General features: G+C 41.6%; 1 protein-coding gene across 2 annotated transcripts in view; it reads left to right on the forward strand.

The window, feature by feature from the left end:
• LRRFIP1 (LRR binding FLII interacting protein 1) overlaps window positions 1-16,883 on the forward strand; it is a 223,848-nt gene extending 206,965 nt beyond the window's left edge. For both annotated transcript variants that reach the window (XM_032773284.2, XM_032773283.2), the window contains 5 exons: window positions 4,400-4,446; window positions 6,293-6,410; window positions 6,979-7,058; window positions 8,882-8,986; window positions 14,675-16,883. In XM_032773284.2, coding sequence (XP_032629175.1) covers window positions 4,400-4,446; window positions 6,293-6,410; window positions 6,979-7,058; window positions 8,882-8,986; window positions 14,675-14,785 — 461 coding nt within the window. In that variant the 3' untranslated portion in view covers window positions 14,786-16,883. The remainder of the gene's footprint in view (window positions 1-4,399; window positions 4,447-6,292; window positions 6,411-6,978; window positions 7,059-8,881; window positions 8,987-14,674) is intronic.
• Window positions 16,884-17,137: the final 254 nt, after the last annotated feature.

Here is a 17,137-nt window from a genome sequence, read left to right on the forward strand (position 1 = left end):
TAAGTTGAGGACAATAAATGTTAGTATTGGAATATAATCATTATTATAATAATCTGATGAACTGCTACAGGTCTTCAAAGCACCTCTTACTGTATAGCACAGTTAACTAGTATGAAGATTTTTTCATTGCTTGAATCTCAAATGGAATATAAATAAATGTGCTAATTAGACTTTGTCAATTAGGAAATCATTTATAATTAGATATATGTTAGAATGATGCCTAATCCACTGAAGCATATACCAGCACTTGGTATGTCTGGAGACAACTTGTTCATAAAGAGAAATGTAATTTAAATATTTCTGAGATAATTATGGGGAAGTTAATAGTGGTTTTTCAGCATGTGCACACCTGTAAGAATTTTTTAGAATATTTGTACAGGGCCAGGGAAACAGATACAATGATGACTCATTTAATGACTCGGTCATATTGTCGTCTTCTGTTTTTCCAAACTTAGGCTGTGTCTTCACTGGGTATTTGCCATGATTTCAGCATTCAGTGTCCAGCCATCAATGTAGCAGAGTTTTACTGGTGTAGCTACCTCTGTGACTGGCCACCAGTTGCTGAAATCAGGGCAAATACCTAGTGTAGAGAAGGCCTCTGAGTTCTTAGGTCATTTTCCAATGTGAATTTCCACTCATTTTTGTATGTATGCTTTGGGTTATGTGCATTGCATGAGTGTGGTTCCATGCAGGCAAATCATCTTGAAAAGAACCACAGATAATAGGGAAAAATGGTTACTTACCAGTCCTCCAAGATTACACAGATGGCACTCAGCAAAATGTGTACTGGCATATCGGAAACATGACTTCCCATGTAATAATGCCAAAGATTAGAAAGTATGCAACTGAAAATCAGATTCTTTGGTGTGATACTTCCATAGTACATAACAGCTCACGCTTATAGCTACAACTGCTTTTAGCTGTGGAGGTACCCTGGTCAATCCCATATGATGGCAGCTGTCACAGATGGACAAAGTAATCAGATAGTTTAATTATAGTGGACTTGAATCATCCTTCAGTCAACCAAAGCACAAATTTGTGAAGGAAACTCATTGACTCTAATGAAATTCGTGTCATGTCTGTAGTTTCTTTTGCATGTGGGGCTATTAAGTGATGAGAGCTAGCCTTTGGGGCCCTCCAAAGCCAGTGGCCAATGACTCCAGTTTATCTGGGTATCTAGCAATGGCAGTGCTATTCTCAGCTTTCATATTTTAAAAAAAAAAAAAAGTTCCTAGTACTCATCTGTCTAAAACTAGCCTTGAAAATTAGTCTCTGAAATTCTCCTGAAGATTCATGGCTTACTTGCAGTCTGCCACCACCACCTTTTAGCTGCCACGCTGGCCTTTTGTGTCCACGTAACCCATGGTTTGGGTATGGTCCCAATCCCAAATCAGTTGACAGGTCTGGGGAAGCAGTACTGCCCATGCTGCTACTGATGGCACTAGGACTCCTGCAAGTTCTCCCACTTGGCTTCTTGCAACTGACCAGCTACACTGCTGGGCAGCCACAGCGACTTCTGGCCACAACTAGGATCGTTGAATAGCATGAGACAAAGCATAGGTTAAATGTGGGATGGAAAGCAAAGGTCTCCTGTATCCATATCTCAGCTCTGGCACTCTCTGTATAGCCTTTGTCAAGTCACAAACTCTGTTTTAGTTTTCACCATCAACAAAATGGGATATGCTTTATCTGTAAAGTAGGAAACTAGCTACCACACATAAAAGGCACCCTCGAATTCAGTAGACTTGGGTTATAATCCTAGTGCCCCTCAGACATTCGACTTGTTAGAAAACCCCAAAATTTCAAAATAAAAATATAGTGGGTTTGTGGATTTTTCTTCACAGACCCCAGTAAAAGCTCCTTTTTTATGTGTGTGAGGAGGAGTGGAAGGGGAGAACCTAAAGAACTCTTTTTATACACCCCCCTGACACACATAATTTTGTTTGTACCTGGAAGAACCATTTTACTTGCCCTCCCCCAAATCCTCACACCTGCATGAGATTCATGTGATTGAAGTAGTCGGGAGTCCATTATGTTGTGGGAAGTGATGAGAGAAACTGCTTTGCAGATGCCCCCCAAAATTGCAAAGGGCAACTCTAAAAATAACTGACAATTGTTTTTATTCTGGGAACTGCAGATATATATTTCAAACACAAAAGGTATATGTTACCATACTGTAAATACTGTGGTAGTTGTGTAATAATTATATGTATATATTTGTTCATGGTTAATTTAGCTTCCAGAATTAAATGGATCATTTGGCAGGTGTCACTAACTTTAAAATGGGACATTCTGCCCTAAATTAAACCTCATTCTTTAGCAGTTTGCTTTCTGGGTCGTCTTCTGAGGTTTGGCTTCCAACTCTGTCTCTAGCCTTGAAATACTTTTCCTTGTTCTTCTATTCTTTGGCTTTATTTCCATTTTTCCTCTGTTTTCCTTCTTTAAGCAGAGTATTCTGCTCTCCACCTCCCTTTGCTTTTCGGCCACTGTTTATGCACATGCATATGTGTTTCAAACCAAGTTATTTATTTTGCAGGACTTACCACAATGTGTCATATGTGAGTAGTCGTCTGTCCCTCCCTTCCTCTCCACCCCAACTTTCAGTTTCGTATCAGGAAAGTTTTTTGCTTTCCCAAGAATGTATACAAAACGTGGTTTCACATCAATGCCTGACTACCACAATGATGGGCGTTCTTGAAATTCCCTGTGTCCTGTCCATTCTTGGACAGTTCTGAGTGCTGAATGCTTTCATACAGTAGATGTACAATGTTGCTGAACTGTCATGTTACTTATGATATGTGTGTTTGTTGTATAAGACACCATGGATAAAACGGTGCAATTTCATAATCTTAAAATGACCTCTTTGTGATTATATGCAAACCACAGTGACGAATTACTGCATTATCCAAGTTACCGTTGTTAGTTGTAGATTTGCCATATATAGAGGCTTCTATTTAAAAATTCAACATTTTCTCATTTACCACACACTGGTATCAGCGATGCCACAGTTATTTCCTGTGTTAAGTGTCAACAAAGAAAAAGGGTAATAATGTAGTGAGGACCTTTTGCATACATAAGATCTAAAAAGCCTGTCTATTGTCTTAATATTTTAAAAAATTCAAAACATACAGTGTAGGTCTCTTTACACAAATTATATCCTTAAGAATATATTCAGTAAAATCTATCACTGATTGTGAGTTGTCAATTGCAAAGTCTAAGAAATGCAAGAACTCTTCTTCCTGAATGAACTTCTAATGTTGGCAGTTCACTTAGTAGGCCAGATCCTGATGTGGTAATTGAGTATTCAGCACCTATAGGTTGGGCTCTGTGTAGCTGACTGCTTATCTGTAAGGAGTGCTGTGGTGGTGTAGTTGCGTTGGTCGCAGGATACTAGAGAGACAAGGTGGGAGAGGTAATATATTTTATTGGACCAACATCTGTCCACTCTGTCTCTGTCTGTAGGGAGGACAGAGTAATATATATGCTCTACAGAGTAAGTATAAAACAAAACACTGAGCAGCTTGTAGAAAGGAAAATTCTTTTGGTCAAATTCAGCTGCTCTAAAGGAATACATTTTTCAATGTATTTTGTTCAGTATAAAGGTAAAATAAACTTGGTGGTAATGTAGCTCCATGGTTCATAAAATCACTTGTTGCATAAAACATATGGCACCTGCTGAAATGTTTCCCTTTGCCTCAAAGGGAAGAGACTAGTGTTTGTTTACTCACTTCAATTTTCTTTTCTCAAAATTATCTTTTTAATTCTGCAAAATAGTGTATTCTCTTGTATTTGTATACGGATCCCTGTTGCTTCAAAATTCAGGTCTAACACAGCAAGTTGTCTAAGCCAACAATCTCCTATTTATATTCGACCTGAAGGAGTAAAATGGAGGGAACCACTTCACCAGACTTTTTCTTTTCTTTTTTTTTTTTTTTTAATCACACAGGCAGATGTTTTACTGGTGATAATGAAAGAAAATGTAGCCAAACTACTTAGTTACAAAGATTTTAGTAAAGATTTTAAAATGTTAACATGTGATTAGCAATGATTGCAGGTGTATATAATCTCTTGCTAATATTAAATTTTAAAGATTTGTGAGATTTTTTGTGTTGCAGTTGTGTTTGACTCTAGAGTTCTTGCATGCTAACCTAAAGTAGAAGATTAGCCTGTTTGCATGCAGCTGGGTGCTGCTACTGAAGTGACAAGCATGCTCAGTGAGAATGACATAACTTCCTTTGGCTGAAACCCCTTCCCAGTCCTGTCTGTGACCTCATTTCCTGTGGTACGTGCATAACTACCTTCATCATTAGTTTCACTAACCTTTCCAATTCTTTCTTTGATTAAATACAGTATATACCCTGAAAAGTGTAAATCAGCACTGAGCTCTCTTCTCTTTCAGACAGACTGAAAAAACTCATTGGTGAACGAGAATCCTTGCTAGAACAGGTAATTAATATAGTTCAGTATTGCCTGGTAAAGCAACATGGTGAGGAGGACATTTACAAGAGAACAAAATACTCCTATAACATAAAGAGCATAGGCGATAATGCCCAACAAAGCACAGCAGCTGCTGCTGGAAATGCTGCTGCTATTGCTTCCTGTCCTGTGTTCAGAAGCTGGGTTCAGCTTTGCACACTGGAGGTACATTTATGGGGATGGGTATAAGGCAGATTTCTGCCAGAAAGTCATAGATGGGAAAGGAGACACTCTAAAACAATCTTCATAAAAAACGTCATCAGGACTTCAAACGGGGGATTTTTTCCTCCCAAAATGGGCTAGTTGCATTTGTTACAGGACTAACTGCATTGTAGACCCTCCTGGTCTCTTCGAGGGTGCCCCATTCAGGTCTCTGGCCTCACACAGCCACCCTTCTTGGAGTGGAATCATGCTTTTCTCCTACTCAGACTAGGCCTTGCACGGCAGTCCCCAAAGTGAACCATGATTATCTTCCCAGGCAATTCTGTTCTCTCAGGAAGCAGTGATGGTGATAAACAGTGACCAGACACCCTTCTTAAAGAAAAGTACTTAGAACAAAAACATTCCAGAGAAAACAGCCCTTTAAACAGTACAGTCTGCATGCTAGCCTGCCTTTGCATAAGGCTTATCATTAAGACTATCACTTTGTCACAGATATTTTTAATAAAAGTCATGGACAGGTAATGGGCAAAAAAACAAAAAGATCACAGAAGCAGTGACCTGTCCTGGCTGGGAGCTGCAAGGATCCCAGTGGCTGGAAGGGGGTCCCCTCACTATCTTGCAGGGCTGGGAGCTGAGCGGGGGATGTCCCGCTACGGGGGGGAAGGGGATCTGCTAGTGGCGGAGGCTGAGAAACTGGGGGGACCTCCCCCAGCCACTGAGCAGCTCTGCCATCTGGAAGTTGCAGGGGACCCACACCCATGGCCACTGAGCAGCTCCGGGGTCCATCTGCCACTGTTGACTGGGAACTGTGGGCAGCTCACAGGTTGCAGCTGGTCAATTTCAGGGGGTCCCGCCACCCTGAGAAGCTGCGGGAGGATCCCTCACCACCCACAGAGACTAGGCTGCTGCTGGACCCCCGCTGCCGGCAGCGGCTGGTCAGCTGTGGTGCCCCCAACGTCGCAGAGGTCATTAGAAGTCACAGATTCTGTGACTTCTGGGACCTCCATAATATAATCTCAGCCTTCTGTGAATGTGGGGGAAGCCCTACTTCACATTCCCTCCATCTTCTTGGACAGCTGCTGACAATCTTTTTGTTTCACAATGTACAGTTTAGGAGAAGAAATGCAATAGGAATATAATAGCTGGGTAAATGGTAGCCAAATTATTGATGGTGAAACTATACATCATAAAATTCCAAGACAGAGCATATACGCAGACCTTTAAAAGCTGACTTGTTTCCTGATATATGGTCAATTCTTTGGCAGCATAAAAATTCCTATGAGTTATTCTCTTGAGACCTTTGGGATTATGATTGTTCATCTGCATTAACTCATGTTATAAAAAATCTGACTTTCTTTAAATTAATTTGCATGCAGAGTACAAACTGCATTACCAGTAACACTGTCCCCTCAATGTTACATACCAGTTCTACTCCAGAATCTACATCCTATTTCCCAAATAACTTTCCATATTAAACAGTGCTGCAAAGGAACACGTTGGAGACAATTTTATGACAACATATATTGTGAGACATAATTTAAGTCTGATCATTCCTTCTGGCCAACTGAACTTTCATGGGGGGGTAGTCTGCAGATTGATTTGGACAGCTCTCTGTAAAGACACTGAAATTAATGAATTATTTTGGGACTTTCAGATCAAAATACTAAAAGGACAACTGGAAGAGAAGCAGAAGAATGACAAGATGGAGAATCTGCAGTCTGAAGATGAAGTTCTTGAGAATGGGACAGATATGCACATGATTGATCTACAAAGTAAACTTAATTTCCATTTAAAGAGTAAACTGCTATGTGCAGTATATGGATAAAACAGTGCAAATATTGGTTTACGCTTGACTCTTGAATTCTGAGCGTGTCTCACTTACAGGCTATCTTGCTTATCCACTTGTTCAATTCATTCTTGTTATGCTGGGAGAATTTTCAGTGCAACAAGCAGTTAGATAAGATTCTACAGTAGGTGCAGGTGGGGGTTGTCTTTAATGTTTCCGTTTCCACTTTAAAGACTATGCTGCACAGAACGTCCTTTGTATTATCAAGTAGGGCTGGGCGGGGGCTCTCTTCACACTACCAATTCTGCTCTTAGAAATTGTCACATGATGTGATCTGAATCGCTCCCTGCTCACAGAGATTGGAGTGTGTATGCTTGCATGTATAGGGGAACTTTACAGAACATTTCATGCCAAAGCACAGAGCATGAGCCACCTGCCCACCAGCCAGCCCCACATAGTAACAATGCAATGTTTTAAAGCTCCAGCATTTTACGTACTGGAGCCCTATCCAGATTGTTCCTACATTTCTGATAACAGATTTGTAATTTTTTTAGGAGATGCCAACAGACAGATCAGTGACCTCAAATTTAAACTTGCAAAGTCTGAACAAGAGATAACAACTTTGGAGCAGAATGTAAGTTTGCACATGGAGAGAGAGTGATCAGCTAAGAAATATAGTTCCATGATAAACTAAGGCTCTGTCTTTACTGCCAGGTAGGTCAGACTATGGGGGTATGAATAACCATGCACACCAGAGTGCTGTAATTCCCCTATCTGGACACTGTAGGCACAAACTAAAAGGTTCCAGTTCTCACTAAGCTATACTCCTCGGAGAATTCTGCACCCCCGCCCCCCCAAAAAATCTGCACATGATATTTTAAAATTCTGTGTATTTTGTCAAAATGGCAATATAATCATGCCAGATTCAATTATTTTGGTAATCTGTTTCAAAATGCCTACCTGTCAGCAAGCATGTCTGCAATACAGACAAGAACAGAAAATTCCCCAAGGAGTAGAAATCTCTTCCACAACCCAGTTGGGCATCTCTGTCTGGGTGTGTCACACATGCCAGCTGGGCACATCTTGGGAGAAAATTCTGCTCCTATGGTCTTTTAGTTGATTCTCATTTTTTAACCCTGCCCCCATAGGGGTACCATATAGAGGTTTCCAAATAGAGGATATTGCTGTGGGGGGAGTGGGAGGTGGAGCTGGAGGGGGTACAGATAGAGTGCTGGAGGTGGTATTTGGGGATGCTGGAGAGGTCCATACTGGGAGAGGATATTGGGGGGTGTTACAGGGGATTGAGTGGGGCCTCCTGACCCAGACACACACGCCCACTCCCCACAGAACCCAGCTGTGGGACCAGACACCTGCACCTCCAGAGCCCAGGGATCCAGAGGGAAAAACAGCCTGATGCTGAGTCCTGGCCACGTATGGAATTTCCTTCACACTGCCTCCTTCCTTCAGGGCATACTGGGAACTTCAGCTGCTGGGAGCCCTCCAGCTTCCCCTTCTCTTGGCGATGTTCTCTATTTGTGAGCTTGGGACCAGGCTCTGTGGGGTCCAGCAGCCTCTCTAGGCAGCCAGCAGCTCTGCAGTGCAAATTCTAAGGGAAAAAATAAAATTGTGTGCAAATTCTGCATTGTGCAGTGGTGCAGAATTCCCTCAGAAATAAAGGTAGTTCTGTTTGAAAAGGACTACGTTAACACAAACTATGAACCTTTCAGTTAGTACTCTCAGCATCCACATGGGGGAGATACAGTGCAACAGTTTGGTGTGCTTTGCTATTCACACCTGTATTCCAAACTCTGAGGCAGTGGAGGCAAGCCTTTAGTCTTGTTTGCTGTAACAAGCTTTGAAGAAAGGATTGTTAGGGATTCAGAGCTATCTCATTGTGTTCACACAGACTGGAAATACTTTCATTTACGTATAGGAAATATTATTCTATAAATGTAGAGTTCAGAACAACAATCAACTTCAAGGATCTGTGTTAACACCATTTTGAAAATAAAAGAACACTTTAGGATGTGGTTATGTCCAGATACCTGCAGTTCTTGACTGGCTGGAGGCAAATGGTGTGGAGTATGACAAATGGGTGTCACTGCTCATTATGCCTTTTGTCCTGCATAAGTCAGCAACACGGTTATTCTTCAGAGGAAAGAATGGCCCTACTTAGTCACTGGTTGTAAAGAAGTTTGCCCTGTTTAACATTCAATGTAGGTAAGTTAGGTTTTTTTAATACATTGAAACATTTCCCCATATTGTTGGTAGAATGTTAGAGAAGAATACCAGTAACTGACATCTCTGTGGCATAGTTTTTCTCAGAACATGCCCTTTCATTATAATAAGAACACTGTGTAGACTCCCCACTTCACTGAGTTGCCAAAGGAAAGACAGGATCAGAAGTTATTTTACCTGTACACAGTTCTTAATGGTATACTTGCTTTTTATCCTTAGGTAATACGGTTGGAGGGTCAAGTAGCTCGATACAAATGTGCTGCTGAAAATGCTGAAAAAATAGAAGATGAACTGAAAGCTGAGAAACGCAAACTCCAAAGAGAGGTAATTTATTGTTACATTCTAGACTAGTAAATTCAGTTTGAATTCAGTCTACAGAAGATTAGCAGACACATCTCTGAAAGCTTTTTTTTACGATAGTTGCCACCGTTCTTGGGTTACTGCAAGGTAAATGGCTACTTTTGTATTGTATCAGAGGGGTAGCCGTGTTAGTCTGGATCTGTGAAAGCAGCAGAGAATCCTGTGGCACCTTATAGACTAACAGAGGTTTTGGAGCGTGAGCTTTCGTGGGTGAATACCACTTCGTCAGACGCAGGTATGTGAAATTTCCAGGGGAGGATATAATATGCTAGCATAGAAGCTAGAGATAACTGAGGTTAGTCAGTCAGGGAGGTGAGGCCCTGTTCTAGCAGTAGAGGTTAAAACCAAGGGAGTGAGAAACTGGTTCTGTAATTGGCAAGCCATTCACAGCCTTTGTTTAGCCAGAGCTGATGTGTCAAATTTGCAAATGAACTGAAGCTCAGCAAGTTCTTTGCAGTCTTCGTCCTGAAAGTTTTTTTGCTGCAGGATAGCCAAGCCGCCTTAAGGTCTGCTATAGTGTGGCCAGGGAGGTTGAAGTGCTCTCCTATCAGGTTTTTGTAATATTGCCATTCCTGAATATCTGATTTGTGTCCAATTTATCCTTTCCCGTAGTGATGTCCGTTGGCGATTACAAAGCAGACGGGGCATTGCTGGCATATGATGAGCGTATATTTACATGGTGGACGTGCAGTGGAATGTACCAGTGAATGGTGTGGCTGATATCTGGTAGGTCCTATGATGTGCGCTGGTTGTAGATATGTGGGCAGAGTTGACGAGTTGTTGCATGATTGGTTCCTGAGCTGGATTACTATGGTGCGGTGTGCAGTTGCTGGTAGAATACATTTCAGGTTGGCAGGTTGTCTGTGGGCGAGGACGGCCCACCGAACCTAGTGAAAGTGTTGGGATTTGTCCAGAATTGGGTTGTAGATCCTGATGATGCGTGAGGGGTTTAGGGCTGGGCTGTAGTGACCATTGGAGTCCTGTGGTTTCTTTCTGGGTTGTCTGCAGTAGGAGGCTTCTGGTAACGTCTGGCCTGTGATCTTTCCTCCGTAATTTCCTCTGTGCGGATTGTAGTTTAGAGAATGTGGTGAGATTTGTAGGGTTGGTTCCCGTCTGAGGGTAGAGCAATGCGTTGTACCTCAGTGCTGGCTGTAACAATGGAGCGTAGTTGCCCGGATGAAGCTGGAGCATGAAGAGGCGTAGCGTCCGGATAGGTTTCGAATATAGAGTGGTTAATGGTGACTATCTGCTTATTTTCAATCGTGGTGTTAGAAAGTGGACCTCCGTGTAGATTGGGTCCAGCCTGAGGTGATGGTGGTGGAATTGTTGAAATCGTGGGATTTTCCTAGAGTTCCTTCCATGGGTCCGAGCACAAGATGATGAAGATGTCATCATTGTAGCGTAAGGTAGAAGAGGGCGTAGTGGACGAGAGCTAGAAAGCGTTGTTCCAGGCAGGCCATAAAAGGCAATTTGGGGCATGCGGTGCCCATAAGCAGGCACTGGATCTGGAGGTATATATTGTCATCAAACTTGAAATAGTGTGTGTGAGTATAGAAAGGCACGAGCTCAGCAGCCAGTTTCTGTGGCATCATCAGGATACTTCCTACAGCTTGTATTCCACCTGTGTGTGGGATGTTTTGTTGAGGAGACTCTACATCCATGGCTAGAATGGTGGTTTCTGGGAGGTGACCAAATGCTGTTGTTTCCTCAGAAATCATGTGTCCACGGAGATAGCTGGGAGTCGGTGGCATAGGGTCTGAAGAGAGTCCACACTATCCAGACAGTCTTCAGTGAGTGCCAATGCCCGATGATGATGGGGGGCGTCCAGGGATTTCCGGGTTTGTGGGATCTTGGGTAGTAGAAGATAGAAACCGGTTCGGGCTCTAAGGGTATGCTGATTTTTTCTGGTGTTAGTGTAGGGAGTGTCTGAAGAGGATCCAGTTTTCACAATTAACACCACTCTATCGAAACTCACTGACCGCGTACGCTACTTCATCGCCTCACTTATCCCGGGCACATCACACGATCCATTGCTACGCCAAGTCACTGGGTCCACGCATCTCTTCTAACCCTCACAGAGACCCACCTACAAAAATCTCCACCAAGCATTCTCTAAACTACCTACCCGCACGAGGAAATTAAGGAACAGATCAAACAGGCCAGAGTGTACCAGAAGCCTCTACTGCAGACCAAACCAAGAAAGAACCACAGGACATCCACTTGGCCATCAACATACAGCCCCCAGCTAAACCCTCCAACGCACATCAGGGATCTACACCCCTGGACAATGATCCCACACTTTCACAGGTCTTGAGGTTGGCAGGCCAGTTCCTCGCCACAGACACCTGCCACTGAAATGTTATATCTTCACCAAGCAACTGCACACGCACATAGTAACTCCAGCTCAGAACCAATCCATGCACAACCTCGATGCAACTCTGCCACATATCTAACAGCACACCATCATAGGACCTAACCAGATCAGCCACACCTCACTGGTTCATTCACCTGCCGTCCCCAATGTAATATACGCCATTCATATGCCAGCAATCCCTCTGCTTATTGTACATCGGCCAAACTGGGACAGTCACTACGGGAAAGGATAAATGGACCAAATTCAGATATAAGAATAGGCAATATACAAAACCTGTAGAAGAGCACTTCAACCTCCTGGCCAACTATAGCGACCTTAGAGTGGCTATCCTGCAGCAAAAAACTTCAGGACGACTTGCAAAGAGGGAAATGCTAGCTTCAGTTCATTTGCCAATTTGACACATCAGCTCTGGACTAACAAGACGTGAATGGCTTGCCAATTACAGGAACCAGTTTTCTCTCCTTGGTTTTTCACACTCTACTGCAGAACAGGGCCTCACCCTCTGAACTGAACTAAACTCGTTATTCTCAGCTTGCTTGCTTGCATATATATACCTGCCCCTGGAAATTTCCACTACCTGCGTCTGACGAAGTGGGTATTCACCCACGAAAGCTCACGCTCCAAAACCTCTGTTAGTCTATAAGGTGCCACAGGATTCTCTGCTACTTTTGTATTGTTCCTGTTAGTTGCGCTGAAGGATTTGGCCAGAATCTTAGCACTCTTAGGTCTGGTAAATGCAAATGCAATTGTGACAACTCACGATAGCACACTTCCCTTGAACTGATTACTGTAAATGATTCTTAGGTAACGTCATCCTTAATGCCTAGCAACTCTCTCTGACTTGTATCAGACTTGGTGCTACTGACTAGACTGGAGCTCTCATGTCATAGGGCTGTATCCTTCAGTACAGTTCTACTTCAATGACAGTGTCATTTGTAAGTGTCAAATCCAAATGTCCATTTGAGTCAGCATACATAAGACTTGAATAATTGGTGTTTGTACTATAAAAACAGTTACAAGTGTTGGCATACATGTCCTTTAACCAATGTCATTAAGAATCAGTTCTCAATTACAGCTTCTGTTTTTGTACTTTTAAATCTTTGACCTTATTGGGATGTGTAAATGAGAAATTAGTGGGAAGCTGGGAATACTGGCATTGGGGTATCAGAGGTTGTGTTTCATTATTTAACCACAGTGACACAGAATCAACAATAAAGGACCTAGAAGATAGACCACACAAGTAACTTTACGTGTTTGGTGCTTAAAGTCAAGCACTTACACTGATTTGACATTGCAGCTACTGAACTAGTCTTCCTTGCTTGTTGTTTTGATTAGGTCCCTCAATGGGCTCACCACACATGATCACCTCAGATTTAGATATCTTGTCATCACATTCAAAGTTCCGTATAATTCTGCCCCTTCCTGCTTTTCTTTTGTCAAGCTTCATATTGTCCACCCCTCCAGTCCACCTATACTCTAGCCCTTGTCTGCTCATTTGTCACTTTCTTACACAATAACCTCTGTTCCGCCTTCATTGTGGCCCCTTTCTGCATGGTGCAACCTCATGCACAGTGCCTCTACTCTGTCGACATAAGACCACCTTAAAAGACTCATTTCCTCCATGCTACCTATAATGACTCAATGACTTGTTCCTTTTCGCCAAAGCACTCTTTACCTGTCTGTTCTTATAGTGTGAGACCACTGGAGCAGAAACTATCCTTCATGAGTGTTTGGGAAGTTGGTGCTACCGTAAATATATAGCAAGCAAATGTAATAATCTTCAGACACCTAAGTAAATGGCCTGAATTTCAGAGGTACTGAACACATACTATTCCTCGTGGAGTTCGCATTGACTTGAGAGAGAGTGAGGTTTGCTCAGCACCTCTGAAATTCAAGCTATTTAGGTTGTGTGACATTCCTCAGGGTAGAATGTGAGAGTTGAACAGCAGTGTCCCCTTAACTCTAGGCTGGGGTGCCTTTTATGCTGCTGTGCTGTCAGAACATCCACTCTTGGCCTGCTCACACAGCCTTCAGTGTTCAAATTCACTCCCAGCAAAATACATGAGCACTCTGACCAGTCACTCATTAATACCGGGCGACACCCACAAATTCTTAGTCCCAGACTTTCCACTAAAAATGTGCATCTTGTACTGTCCAGCACACTACTGAACAATGCAAGCTCATAGAAAGTCCATAATTTCATCAAAGGTAAAGGATAAGGGCTTATCCCCAAAACAGTTTCCCACGCACTTTAATCCAAACACACTGGGTAAGATAAAACAATAAGCTAAATTTGTTAATTATAGAAAGATAGAATTTAAGTGATTACAAGTGATAATGCATAAAAGTTGAGATTTAGTTACAAAAGAAAATAAGAGTAATAAGCAAGCTAAAACCTCATGTAAAAAGCTAACTGAACTTGAAAGCAAAGGTTTTGTCTCACCGTACACTGTTGTCAATTTCACATGCTGGGTCTCCTTGCAGCCTGGGACCACCCCCTCTTTAGTTCAGTTCTTTGAGATTCATTAATGTCCTGATCAGAGAGATGGGAGAAGGAGAGGTGAAGTCAAGCATTTTCCTTTATAACTTAATTTCTTGTGCTAGAAATATCCTTGCTAAGTCATGGTGACAGTCTGTTGTGGACGTGAGGTTTGAAATGTTCCTGTGATTCAATGTAAATTGCTTATTCACACCTCCCCCCTCCCGGTGGGAGAATGGCCACATAAGTATCTGATGGTTTTTTAACACCTGCCTGGGGTCAGTGTCTCTTTGTCTCTGAAACACTGGTTTGTGGATGTTACCCAGGATTGCAACATATTTCAGTAGCACTTATACAGTAGAATCTCATAACTTTACATATAGTATTGCTACACATATTTCAATGGGATAATAATGTTCAGCAGATTATGATTTTTCAAATGATACCTCACAAGTCATACTTTGTACAGAAGTTATCATAGTCTTGTAAAAGAGGTGACCTATAATAGTATAGACCATCACACTTGGATGGACCAAATTTGAGGCATGTTAGTTTGGAAAAATGTCTTATGAATAAAATGCGCTATGTGGCTTTCAAAGTAATGGTGTAGGCAGTTACTTAATTTGTCAGAACTTGTCGAAAATCCATCAGGACCTTCTGCTTGTTCTTGTAATGAGGTTGCAGCAATATGGAAATCAGAATAGAATTAGTGTTGGTAAAACACCCAAGCCACATTCTTTGGGAAAGGAAAAACATTTCAAAAGCTAGTGATGGCTTTTCCATTGCTTCTTCCTTTCAGCTTCGCTCAGCATTGGATAAAACTGAAGAGCTTGAAGTTAGCAATGGTCATCTAGTGAAACGGCTGGAGAAGATGAAGGCCAATCGAAGTGCTTTACTATCTCAGCAATAATAGCCAGCTTTCACTGAAAACTACTACTTGATGGAATGAGAACAACATTGGAGATGCTTGTCTTTTGCTGTTTAGGATGCTTTATCATCATGCCTTCTGAGAACAAAAAAACAACAGCCCCAAATACATGCACTCATTTGCTATATGCCACCAAATTGTGGTTTTCTCTGCGCAGATTCAATCCTTCTGCACTATATACATAGGAGTAGCTGATCCAAATGGCTGTGCCTGTAGATGCCTCTCCACACTGTAAGTTTGGTACGTTTGCAGTACAGTACCTGTATACCATTTAACAAGCACACCAGGCATCATGTTAGTTCTTCATCCCCAAAAGCACAGCAGCCATTTTTTACCATTTAAAATGGTGTTCAAAATAAAGATTAAACTGGGACTTGAATTTTGTCTTGCTGAAATTTAGGGGGGGAGGAGGGGAGCTGTAATTTTGGACTTCTCATGACAGAATCTTCAGTTTAGTGACTACAGTAGTATATTCATAGTAGGCTGTTCATTAACAAAACACTGTGGAACCACAAGCCATTACAAAGCAAAAGTCCTTCAGTGGAAACCATGGAAGATGATGGTCTTGGAAGCAAAAGTGACCTTAAATGACTTTGCCAATAAAACAAAGGTGTTTGGAAGGAATTTTGCACCAGTTCAATCATAAGACTATTTTATTTCAGGGTGAATAGGCAATAGCTTCACTGAATTACAGCATTTTATGTGTATTATTTAATCCCTATATTTGGAATTGAAGTAAACTACTTCTTTTAAAGGATGTAATAATGTTGAATAAATAAAGCAGAGTAAGGCCATGTTTTAAAAAAAGGTGGATTGCACTTACATCATTTCACTACAGTTGTAAAGCAAATATCATTGGTTTAAACAAAATGTGTGAAGGGTTCTTCTGCATCAGAAGTCACCTACCAGTACTTGAGCTGTTAGGAATCTCTGTGCTTCTACACAAGATCTACCAGTCTAATTTTTGATAAGTAGCTGAGAAGTAAAGAAGCACTTTAGAATACATTGCTATATAGATTTTTCTACAAGTTCTGTAATTGCAAAACTGTTCCTTGGGTATTTTACAAAACAATTTTCCACTTGAAAAAGAAAACATAACCAATTAAAATATCCCAGGCAGTTTTTACAATCTAGTGACTGTTAGCATTACAGCTCTGCTTCATTAGAAAAGATTTATAATGTTGAATTCAAAGCAGTTATCTGATAAATAAATCCCAGCAATTTGTCCCCCTTCCAGAGAAAGTTTGTAGTACATAAGGAGTGCAGATGATTTATTGTACAAAACTGTGTTCCAGATATAAGATTAGATAGATATCTCTTCAACAGAAATAATTTTCCATGAATGCTGACTCTCCTAGACTCCCTTCACTTCTGTTACTTGCCGCGTACTAAGCCAAATTCAGGGTCAAGAGGCCAAATTTCTCATTAATCTCAGCTTTAGGTTTCTGGTCCACATACTGTTCTTGCTTCTCCCTCCATATTTAGATGTTAGAATGCAGGACCCTGCTGTTGTCCACTAAAGGAAGTATTGCTGATCTCTGTGTTTAATTACCTTCGAAGATCAGATAAAAATGTTAATTGGATGGCTAGAGAAGGAACACTCCTTGTTCCAGCTGAATGTATTCAGGCATCTGGCTTACCATCAGTGGGGAAGGAGTAGATCAGTGGTTTGGAAGAGGGAATTGGGATGAGGAGGCTTCTGTGGTCCTAGACAAATCAGAGAAATGTAGGCCTGGAAGGGCCGTCAAGAGGCCAGACCCCTGCACTGAGCAGGATTAATTATACCTAGACCATAATTTCTTGTCCTTGTCAATCAGATATAGAGCTGTATAGTGGGTAAAAGGACTCCTTTAAATGAAATCTCCACCTCCAACTGGGCGTTTATGGAAAGATCTTCAGATGCAGAGCCAGGTTTCTTGCTGAATACCTCAAACTAGATGTAGAAACCAGATTTGCAACTTTCTGTGACTTTTCTAATTTCTGGTGTATAGAGCCTCTAGTGTCTGCAAAATACAATGAAGTTTTTTATTAAAATAAACATACCATAGTATCTTATTAAAGGATTAAGTTGTGTGGATGATTGCTGCTTGGGATATCTTCTTGTGGTAGTGGTGAAAATACTGTCTTGTGGCAAGAATCAGGAGAAAAATCGGTAACGATAAGGGTTGGGCCAAAAAATGTAAACATACTTTGTTCATCAGGAAGTGCTCTGATTTTTTTTTAAAGGAACTTTCATCTTGTATCCATGTGCATTAATCTCTTTATCACAGCCAGAAGTCAAATCCAAATTTCATAACCTGGATGCTTATGCCTCTAAGAAATCTTTCAGTGTGT

This window comes from Chelonoidis abingdonii, chromosome 10 (assembly GCF_003597395.2).
Source record: "Chelonoidis abingdonii isolate Lonesome George chromosome 10, CheloAbing_2.0, whole genome shotgun sequence".
NCBI classification, from domain to species: domain Eukaryota; kingdom Metazoa; phylum Chordata; order Testudines; family Testudinidae; genus Chelonoidis; species Chelonoidis abingdonii.